Source organism: Trematomus bernacchii, unplaced genomic scaffold (assembly GCF_902827165.1).
Source record: "Trematomus bernacchii unplaced genomic scaffold, fTreBer1.1, whole genome shotgun sequence".
In the NCBI taxonomy this organism is placed as follows: Eukaryota; Metazoa; Chordata; class Actinopteri; order Perciformes; family Nototheniidae; genus Trematomus; species Trematomus bernacchii.
The window spans coordinates 2,832-14,929 of NW_022988079.1; the positions used below are offsets into that span (position 1 = coordinate 2,832).

General features: G+C 47.4%; 1 protein-coding gene across 1 annotated transcript; it reads right to left on the reverse strand.

Moving 5' to 3' along the window:
- Positions 1-1,863: 1,863 nt before the first annotated feature.
- On the reverse strand, positions 1,864-11,541 carry LOC117474855 (pre-mRNA 3' end processing protein WDR33-like; the record flags this gene model as incomplete). The annotated part of the gene is given in 5 exon segments (XM_034120873.1): positions 1,864-1,959; positions 2,590-2,694; positions 4,824-4,892; positions 6,720-6,938; positions 11,378-11,541. Coding segments are annotated over 4 exon segments (474 nt in total), but the record flags the coding sequence as incomplete, so codon positions are not given.
- Positions 11,542-12,098: the final 557 nt, after the last annotated feature.

Sequence of the window (12,098 nt, forward strand, 5' to 3'; positions counted from 1 at the left end):
GTGTACAGGAGAGTGTGTACAGGAGAGTGTGTGTACAGGAGAGTGTGTACAGGAGAGTGTACAGGAGAGAGTGTACAGGAGAGAGTGTGTACAGGAGTGTGTGTACAGGAGAGAGTGTGTACAGGAGTGTGTGTACAGGAGAGTGTGTACAGGAGAGAGTGTACAGGAGAGTGTGTACAGGAGAGTGTGTGTACAGGAGAGAGTGTACAGGAGAGTGTGTACAGGAGTGTGTGTACAGGAGAGAGTGTGTACAGGAGAGTGTGTACAGGAGAGAGTGTGTACAGGAGTGTGTGTACAGGAGAGAGTGTACAGGAGAGAGTGTACAGGAGAGAGTGTGTACAGGAGAGTGTACAGGAGAGAGTGTGTACAGGAGAGAGTGTGTACAGGAGAGAGTGTGTACAGGAGAGAGTGTACAGGAGAGTGTGTACAGGAGAGAGTGTGTACAGGAGAGTGTGTACAGGAGAGAGTGTACAGGAGAGTGTACAGGAGAGAGTGTACAGGAGAGAGTGTGTACAGGAGAGAGAGTGTGTACAGGAGAGTGTGTACAGGAGAGTGTACAGGAGAGAGTGTGTACAGGAGAGAGAGTGTGTACAGGAGAGTGTACAGGAGTGTGTGTACAGGAGAGTGTACAGGAGAGTGTACAGGAGAGTGTACAGGAGAGTGTGTACAGGAGAGTGTGTACAGGAGAGTGTACAGGAGAGAGTGTGTACAGGAGAGTGTGTACAGGAGTGTGTGTACAGGAGAGTGTGTACAGGAGAGAGTGTGTACAGGAGAGTGTGTACAGGAGTGTGTACAGGAGAGTGTGTACAGGAGAGTGTGTACAGGAGAGTGTGTACAGGAGAGTGTGTACAGGAGAGAGTGTGTACAGGAGAGAGTGTGTACAGGAGAGTGTGTGTACAGGAGAGTGTGTACAGGAGAGAGTGTGTACAGGAGAGAGTGTGTACAGGAGAGAGTGTGTACAGGAGAGAGTGTGTACAGGAGTGTGTGTACAGGAGAGTGTGTGTACAGGAGAGTGTGTACAGGAGTGTGTGTACAGGAGAGTGTGTACAGGAGAGTGTGTGTACAGGAGTGTGTGTACAGGAGAGTGTGTGTACAGGAGAGTGTGTGTACAGGAGAGTGTGTGTACAGGAGTGTGTGTACAGGAGTGTGTGTACAGGAGAGAGTGTGTACAGGAGAGTGTGTGTACAGGAGTGTGTGTACAGGAGAGTGTGTGTACAGGAGAGTGTGTACAGGAGAGTGTGTGTACAGGAGAGTGTGTACAGGAGTGTGTGTACAGGAGAAGGTGTTGTACAGGAGTGTGTAGGGAGTGGTTTGTACAGGAGTGTGTGTACAGGAGTGTTGTACGGAGTAGTGTGTATACAGGAGTGTGTTGTAGCAGATGTGTGTACAGGAGTGTGTGTACAGGAGATGTGTGTACAGGAGAGTGTGTGTACAGAGAGTGTACATAGAGTTTGTACAGGAGTGTGTGAACAGAGAGTGTGTGAACAGAGAGTGTGTACAGAGTGTGTGTACAGGAGAGTGTGTACAGAGATGTGTGGTCAGAGATGTGTACGGAGTGTGTGTGTACAGGAGAGTGTGTCAGGAGTGTGTACAGGAGTGTGTGTGAGCAGAGTGTGTGTACAGAGAGTGTGTGAACAGAGAGTGTGTGTACAGGAGTGTGTGTACAGAGTGTGTGTACAGGAGAGAGTGTGTACAGGAAGAGAGTGTGTACAGGAGAGTGTGTACAGGAGAGAGTGTACAGGAGAGTGTGGTAAGGAGAGTGTGTGTACAGGAGAGTGTGTGTACAGGAGAGTGTGTGTACAGGAGAGTGTGTGTACAGGAGAGTGTGTACAGGAGAGTGTGTGTACAGGAGAGTGTGTGTACCTGGAGGATGGTCTCGAAGTTGAAGGTGAGTCCGTTCCACAGGGTGAACTCCCCGCTGGAGGCTCCGGTGACGAGCCGGCGGCCCTCAGGGGTCCACTGCAGGGAACAGGAGGTAAACAACAACAGGTCAGTAACCAACAGTGTATAATAACACTAACCCTGCAGGTCAGATAGCTAACTGCAGCATCAGGTCTCTAACCAGCTCTCTGCAGAACATCTGGAGCATCTATATCTCATATCCCTTTGCTTGGAGACAGACTCTTTGTCTCACGTGCACATCTCATTCTCTTTGTCTCACGTGCACATCTCATTCTCTTTGTCTCACGTGCACATCTCATTCTCTTTGTCTCACGTGCACATCTCATTCTCTTTGTCTCACGTGCACATCTCATTCTCTTTGTCTCACGTGCACATCTCATTCTCTTTGTCTCACGTGCACATCTCATTCTCTTTGTCTCACGTGCACATCTCATTCTCTTTGTCTCACGTGCACATCTCATTCTCTATGTCTCACGTGCACATCTCATTCTCTTTGTCTCACGTGCACATCTCATTCTCTTTGTCTCACGTGCACATCTCATTCTCTTGCTCTATGTGATGTATATATATCCATGTTGCTCTGCTGGAGGACTTCAGTGTGTCATCTCCATCTCTCCTCTGTAGCTGCTGAGCTCCTGGTGCTGAGAGAGACTTGAATTGTAATAGTATATATATCTCACGACTCACCCTGATCACAAACACGGGACACTTCACTTTGTTGGTAGAGGTTCGGACAAACTTGGTGGTGACGGCGTTCATCGAGTTGTTCACCATCCCCACAGGAGGAACCAGCTGAAACACACACACACACACACACACACACACCACACACCACACACACACACACACAACACACACACACACACACACACACACCACACACACACCACCACACACACCCACACACACACACACACACACACACACACACCACACACACACACACACACACACACACACACACACACACACACACACACACACACAACACACACAACACCAACACACACACACCACACACACACACACACACACACACACACACACACACACACACACACACACACACACACGTTATCATCACACGGATATTACAACACACACAACCTCATTTCCAATGTTTGGACTGATACTGTAAATACAATAGGATTCAAGACACTGGATCTGTACCAGACAAGGAGCGTGACGACCCTGTGACAGGATGTGCTGCATACACCTGGCTGCTACAGGATGTGCTGCATACACCTGGCTGCTACAGGATGTGCTGCATACACCTGGCTGCTACAGATGTGCTGCATACACCTGGCTGCTACAGGATGTGCTGCATACACCTGGCTGCTACAGGATTGCATACACCTGGCTGCTACAGGATGTGCTGCATACACCTGGCTGCTACAGGATGTGCTGCATACACCTGGCTGCTACAGGATGTGCTGCATACACCTGGCTGCTACAGGATGTGCTGCATACACCTGGCTGCTACAGGATGTGCTGCATACACCTGGCTGCTGCAGGATGTGCTGTATACACCTGGCTGCTCCATCTCTAGAACTACAGGATGTGCTGCATACACCTGGCTGCTCCATCTCTAGAACTACAGGATGTGCTGTATACACCTGGCTGCTCCATCTCCTGAACTACAGGATGTGCTGCATACACCTGGCTGCTCCATCTCCTGAACTACAGGATGTGCTGTATACACCTGGCTGCTCCATCTCCTGAACTACAGGATGTGCTGCATACACCTGGCTGCTACAGGATGTGCTGCATACACCTGGCTGCTACAGGATGTGCTGCATACACCTGGCTGCTACAGGATGTGCTGCATACACCTGGCTGCTACAGGATGTGCTGCATACACCTGGCTGCTACAGGATGTGCTGCATACACCTGGCTGCTACAGGATGTGCTGTATACACCTGGCTGCTACAGGATGTGCTGTATACACCTGGCTGCTACAGGATGTGCTGCATACACCTGGCTGCTACAGGATGTGCTGCATACACCTGGCTGCTGCAGGATGTGCTGTATACACCTGGCTGCTGCAGGATGTGCTGTATACACCTGGCTGCTCCATCTCTAGAACTACAGGATGTGCTGCATACACCTGGCTGCTCCATCTCTAGAACTACAGGATGTGCTGTATACACCTGGCTGCTCCATCTCCTGAACTACAGGATGTGCTGTATACACCTGGCTGCTCCATCTCCTGAACTACAGGATGTGCTGCATACACCTGGCTGCTCCATCTCCTGAACTACAGGATGTGCTGCATACACCTGGCTGCTCCATCTCCTGAACTACAGGATGTGCTGCATACACCTGGCTGCTCCATCTCCTGAACTACAGGATGTGCTGCATACACCTGGCTGCTGCAGGATGTGCTGTATACACCTGGCTGCTACAGGATGTGTATTTTGTAAACTATCATTTGTATATGTTTGAATGCTTCTGAGGTAACATCAAGCTGTCCGTGGCTCTGTTCTGCTGTAACAGATGTGCCCTCTGAAGGAGGAATAAAGGGATGCTGATTCTGTAGAGTAATCTCTGCATCAGTAATCACAGGTGATGAGCGAATCAGAGAGCAGCAGAGATCACAGGTGATGAGCGAATCAGAGAGCAGCTGAGATCACAGGTGATGAGCGAATCAGAGAGCAGCAGAGATCACAGGTGATGAGCGAATCAGAGAGCAGCTGAGATCACAGGTGATGAGCGAATCAGAGAGCAGCAGAGATCACAGGTGATGAGCAAATCAGAGAGCAGCAGAGATCACAGGTGATGAGCGAATCAGAGAGCAGCTGAGATCACAGGTGATGAGCGAATCAGAGAGCAGCTGAGATCACAGGTGATGAGCGAATCAGAGAGCAGCTGAGATCACAGATGATGAGTAAGAGAAGGTTAATTAATCGTCACGTTCTCACCTCGTTGTAACAGCCAGCGTCCGGCTGCAGCGCCCTGAAGTCTCTGTGGTCGCGCTGCCACAGACGGTTCTGCAACACACACACACACACTGTTTCACTGGAGCTGCACGACACACACACACTTTCACTGAAGCTGCCACACACACACACTTTCACTGAAGCTGCTACACACACACACTTTCACTGAAGCTGCCACACACACACACTTTCACTGAAGCTGCTACACACACACACTTTCACTGAAGCTGCCACACACACTTTCACTGAAGCTGCTACACACACACACTTTCACTGAAGCTGCCACACACACACTTTCACTGAAGCTGCCACACACACACACTTTCACTGAAGCTGCTACACACACACACTTTCACTGAAGCTGCCACACACACTTTCACTGAAGCTGCTACACACACACACTTTCACTGAAGCTGCCACACACACTTTCACTGAAGCTGCCACACACACTTTCACTGAAGCTGCCACACACACTTTCACTGAAGCTGCCACACACACTTTCACTGAAGCTGTTAGTGATGGACAGGTGAACAGGTGAGTGTTTACCTCCAGGTGTCTGATGACAGAGGGGTTAGTGATGGACAGGTGAGTGTTTACCTCCAGGTGTCTGATGACAGAGGGGTTAGTGATGGACAGGTGAGTGTTTACCTCTCAGGTGTCTGATGACAGAGGGGTCGTGATGGACAGGTGAACAGTTGAGTGTTTACCTCCAGGTGTCTGATGACAGAGGGGTTAGTGATGGACAGGTTGAGCTGTTTACCTCCAGGGTGTCTGATGACGAGGGGTTAGTGATGGACAGGTGAGTGTTTACCCTCCAGGTGTCTGATGAAGAGGGGTTAGTGATGGACAGGTGAGTGTTTACCTCCAGGTGTCTGATGACAGAGGGGTAGTGATGGACTGTGAACAGGTGAGTGTTTACCCCATGGTGTCTGATGGACAGAGGGGTTAGTGATGGACAGGTAGGTAGTGTTTACCTCCAGGTGTCTGATGACAGAGGGGTTAGTGATGGACAGGTGAGTGTTTACCTCCAGGTTGTCTGATGACAGAGGGGGTTAGTGATGGACAGGTGAACAGGTGAGTGTTTACCTCCAGGTGTCTGATGACAGAGGGGTTAGTGATGGACAGGTGAGTGTTTACCTCCAGGTGTCTGATGACAGAGGGGTTAGTGATGGACAGGTGAACAGGTGAGTGTTTACCTCCAGGTGTCTGATGACAGAGGGGTTAGTGATGGACAGGTGAACAGGTGAGTGTTTACCTCCAGGTGTCTGATGACAGAGGGGTTAGTGATGGACAGGTGAGTGTTTACCTCCAGGTGTCTGATGACAGAGGGGTTAGTGATGGACAGGTGAGTGTTTACCTCCAGGTGTCTGATGACAGAGGGGTTAGTGATGGACAGGTGAGTGTTTACCTCCAGGTGTCTGATGACAGAGGGGTTAGTGATGGACAGGTGAACAGGTGAGTGTTTACCTCCAGGTGTCTGATGACAGAGGGGTTAGTGATGGACAGGTGAACAGGTGAGTGTTTACCTCCAGGTGTCTGATGACAGAGGGGTTAGTGATGGACAGGTGAACAGGTGAGTGTTTACCTCCAGGTGTCTGATGACAGAGGGGTTAGTGATGGACAGGTGAACAGGTGAGTGTTTACCTCCAGGTGTCTGATGACAGAGGGGTTAGTGATGGACAGGTGAACAGGTGAGTGTTACCTCCAGGTGTCTGATGACAGAGGGGTTAGTGATGGACAGGTGAACAGGTGAGTGTTTACCTCCAGGTGTCTGATGACAGAGGGTTAGTGATGGACAGGTGAACAGGTGAGTGTTTACCTCCAGGTGTCTGATGACAGAGGGGTTAGTGATGGACAGGTGAACAGGTGAGTGTTTACCTCCAGGTGTCTGATGACAGAGGGGTTGTAGTCGATGGTCTTGCGGTTCACAGCCTTCCTCATGCGCTTCCCGTCGAAGGTGAGCTGCTGCATCGCCTGCTGCTGGGCGAAGTCCGGCCTCTTGTAGAACACCTGCCGCGGAGCCTGGTGCTGGAAGCGCGGCATGTGGAAGAAGCGCTGCGGGGAACCGATGTCCGTCGCCATGGTGACTCTCTGTACCTGCAGGGGGGGACAGGTGGGTTAGAGCATAGATATATATAAACACTAGATGGCTCAAGGGGGAGTCGCAAGCGTAGCTCACCGGCGGCCATCTTGCCACACAGTCAACAACTACTGCTCCAGCTGCTGTAAGGCGAGTGATCTTAAGGGGTACTCTGAACTCGCTGAAACCTTGACTGATTTACAAACGGTTTGGTTTATTATAAACGTTATTAGCATGGCTATGATACAGGAGACAACAAGACATGTTGAAAAAAAAAGTTCATGATTATAATTATAAGTATGCATTATCATAACTACATATTTGATGTTTATAAAAAACCAAACCGTTTGAAAATTGAGCAATCTACGGTTATTTCAATAGTGCACCAGAGACAGAGGGTGTTTCTCAATGTCGAGTAAAGCTGCTTCAGAGCCACTATTTCAAGCATGCTACGTCATCGAGTGCCTCCGAAGTACTGTTCCAATCTCCAGCATACTTGGAAATCTACCGAGCCCGGCGTACTCCGTTTGGAGAAATATCGAGGCTGCACATGAGTAGACTCCGCGGTCTTAAAATCCCCACAATGCTTTGCGCACGGACCAATTTCCCCAAATCTGTGGCGGAAGATGTAAGAGGCGGGGCCTCTCATATGACGCACACCTGCACACTTGCTAGCCTGTTCCACTCTTTGTTTTCCAAATGTCAGGAAGTATTCTTGACTCGCTTCTGAAGCAAGATGCTCGGCAGACATGTGCTACCAAGCAAGCGTACTCGTGATTGAGAAACACCCACAATGTTATGAATGAGGGAGCTGCCTGTGGCAAGATGGCCGCCATGTGGCAACGTCGGTCTCCATTGGCCAGCAGCGCGGGTGAGTCATCTAGTGTTTATATATATCTATGGGTTAGAGTATGGTGTTAGATCAATCAGGAGCTTTAAACAGCTAATGTTGGGCTATAAAGGAACTACAGCACGGTCACATGACTTCACGTCACCACCGCTAAGCTAAAGGTGGCTAATGTTGGGCTATAAAGGAACTACAGCACGGTCACATGACTTCACGTCACCACCGCTAAGCTAAGGGTGGCTAATGTTGGGCTATAAAGGAACTACAGCACGGTCACATGACTTCACATCACCACCGCTAAGCTAAAGGAGGCTAATGTTGGGCTATAAAGGAACTACAGCACGGTCACATGACTTCACGTCACCACCGCTAAGCTAATGGAGGCTAATGTTGGGCTATAAAGGAACTACAGCACGGTCACATGACTTCACGTCACCACCGCTAAGCTAAAGGTGGCTAATGTTGGGCTATAAAGGAACTACAGCACGGTCACATGACTTCAAGTCACCACCGCTAAGCTAAAGGAGGCTAATGTTGGGCTATAAAGGAACTACAGCACGGTCACATGACTTCACGTCACCACCGCTAAGCTAAAGGAGGCTAATGTTGGGCTATAAAGGAACTACAGCACGGTCACTGACTTCAAGTCACCACCGCTAAGCTAAAGGAGGCTAATGTTGGGCTATAAAGGAACTACAGCACGGTCACATGACTTCACGTCACCACCGCTAAGCTAAAGGTGGCTAATGTTGGGCTATAAAGGAACTACAGCACGGTCACATGACTTCAAGTCACCACCGCTAAGCTAAAGGAGGCTAATGTTGGGGCTATAAAGGAACTACAGCACCGGTCACATGACTTCACGTCACCACCGCTAAGCTAAAGGGGGGCTAATGTTGGGCTATAAAGGAACTACAGCACGGTCACATGACTTCACGTCACCACCGCTAAGCTAAGGGTGGCTAATGTTGGGCTATAAAGGAACTACAGCACGGTCACATGACTTCACATCACCACCGCTAAGCTAAAGGCGGCTAATGTTGGGCTATAAAGGAACTACAGCACGGTCACATGACTTCACGTCAACACCGCTAAGCTAAAGGAGGCTAATGTTGGGCTATAAAGGAACTACAGCACGGTCACATGACTTCAAGTCACCACCGCTAAGCTAAAGGAGGCTAATGTTGGGCTATAAAGGAACTACAGCACGGTCACATGACTTCACGTCACCACCGCTAAGCTAAAGGTGGCTAATGTTGGGCTATAAAGGAACTACAGCACGGTCACATGACTTCACGTCACCACCGCTAAGCTAAGGGTGGCTAATGTTGGGCTATAAAGGAACTACAGCACGGTAACACATGACTTCACGTCACCACCGCTCAGCTAAAGGCGGCTAATGTTGGGCTATAAAGGAACTACAGCACGGTCACATGACTTCACGTCAACACCGCTAAGCTAAAGGCGGCTAATGTTGGGCTATAAAGGAACTACAGCACGGTCACATGACTTCACGTCAACACCGCTCAGCTAAAGGCGGCTAATGTTGGGCTATAAAGGAACTACAGCACGGTCACATGACTTCACGCCACCACCGCTAAGCTAAAGGCTGCTAATGCTACATTTCATTTATTTTTTCCAAAATCGTGCAGCCCTAAAATGTATTACTGGCTTTGACTAACTGCTGTGTTTTAGATCAATTATGAAGAATAGTTTCCAGAAAAGTAGAAATAAAGACATGTTTCGTGTGACAGCTATCTGCGTGTTCAGCAGCTCCAGAGGAGATGGAGATGACAAACTGAAGTCCTCCAACAGAGCAACATGAATATAATAAAGGACATAGCAAATAAAACAGTGCTTTACTTCAGTACAAGTTCTAGGTCCTTGCACTTCACTTGAGTATTCTCATTATGCTACTTTATACTTTCACTTAACTTCATTATGGAGGTCATGTTTTACTACTCCACTACATTTATTTAACTAATCGAGTTAGTAGCTCCTTCACAGGTGTCGATTTATAATACAGAATATAAATCCTGATGTATTATTATAGGTGAAGCTACCTAGCTAGCTAGCAGTGTATCAGGTCATTCAATAACCCCAACGTTAGGGGCACCACTGACCTACATGCATTCATCATTAGAATGCAAAATGCAATATTTGTAAATCTGATACGGGACAATGGGAACATTTGCAGTTTAAAGTATATTTTTATGCCAATACGTTTGTACTTGAGTCTGTTGAATGCAGGGCTTTGACTCACAGACCATAATAACCTGAGAGGCTCCAACAGCATCCTCTGGGACCCAAAGCATGCTCTGACAGAGAATATGAACTGCTACCATCTGATGGAGATTCACTAAAGTCAGTCTGAAGCATCCTCTGTGCTCCAGTCAGTCTGAAGCATCCTCTGAGCTCCAGTCAGTCTGAAGCATCCTCTGAGCTCCAGTCCTCTCAGTGAACACAGAGCTCCAGATCAGATCACGCTGAAGGCTCTTTGAGCAGCTCTCACTGATCCTGCTGTTATGTTCCATGTTTGTTTCTCATGTGTTGAGTCTTGATGTTTGTCTCTTGATGTTACACATGGAGCTGCTGGGATGCAAGGAGCATCTCAGACTTCATCTGACCATTGAAGTATTATCGTATCGTAGTATCCTGCACGGTAGTTGAGCTACCTGTGCTGAATAGTTTAGCTACCTGAAGTAAAGTCCTGAAGTTCCTGAGGCTGTTTTCATCACCAACGGAAGCACGAGGCTCCACAGCAGCTAGCCGAACAGGTGGCTAACACGGAGCTAACACGGAGCTAACACTGAGCTAACACTGAGCTAACAGTGAAACAGACGGTATGACTGTAATATATATCCGACATATCGCTCGCACTATGGCTGTTTCTGTGATTTTAAGGACAGAACTTCTGTTTGTAAACAACAGCATTGTTTCAAACAGCCCGGGATGCTGCTAACACCATTAGCTCCTGCGGCTAACAAAGCTAACAGAACGCCGGGCTGCTTCTGGTTAAAGAAGCGCTATATACATACATATATATCATATATATATATATATCATATTAAACACCACTTTATTATATGAAAGAACGAACTTTACATACAACGAACTTCACAGGAAAGAAACGGCCAGGAAACTTGTCTCATTGTGAGACTCATGTTACTCTGTTGTTAGCCACTGTTGTTTTCGTTTGTAATTCTTATTTCTGTCACATGTAAACTGTTGGTTTTATTATTATCTACACTGTATTTGCACTATCCAATGTCATTAACCGGAAAGAAGTTCCTTAAATGTTGTAAATTGCAAATGAAAAAGAAAACATCATTAGCTCCTGCGGCTAACGATGCTAACAGGCTAACTGTTAGCTTGTAGCTCATCATGTAAACACACCTCTCTGGTTGTTAGTGGAGATCTCGTGGTATTTAGCAGCAGTAACAGGTGTATTTGGGAGCAGTTTGAGGTGTATTTAGGAGCAGTTTGAGGTGTATTTAGGAGCAGTTTCACGTGTTTTCCAGGTGGTGTTTGTGTGTCTTTAATGTGTTTATCAGATTCAAACCGGTAGCTGTGTGCTAGCAGGAGCTAACCGCGGTGCTCAGAGCTCACCTCAGCCTGCAGATACTCTCTCTGTGTCTCTATCGATCCTCCACAGACTCTCTCTGAGGAAACATGGAAGAAGCTGATTTAATAGATGAATAAAAAGCTCTTTATAACTCCTTCATGACGCTTCTCCTGCTTCTTCTCGGCCTACAGAAAGGCATGCCGGGAGATTCTCACAACGGGCGGGATTGGCCATAGGATTGGCAGGACACAGTGCAGCGTCATCGCGCAAAGCATGCAGGGAAATTGAGTTTTGTGATACAATAACAGAATCTGAATCTGAGGTATAGTGCAGATACAGTAAAGAGAAAAGAGAAGACATACTTTGAGATAAGATATACTTTATTAATGCTAAATTAAATCTAAAAAAAGAGTAGAAAATAAACCGTATTATATAAATTACAGCTAATGCAATATAAAAGTGGGATATTATTTACATTAAGTGAGCAAGAATGGCATATTCAATTAAATATAAATGTGAAATGTACAGTGAGAAGTTATAAGTCCAGCAAAAGATAAAGCAGAGTGAGAAACATGGTATAAACAATATCTAAAATGAAAGAAGCGGCTGGTTCTGTTTGCCAATTGTAAATCAATTGAGAGGAAAACAAAGCGTGTATATTTGAACATGGTACATTGTGATATATTTTCATATATATGCCACATGGTATAAGGTCTGATAATATAGTAGTATATATATTTAATTGTTGTAATAAAACTGTTTGAT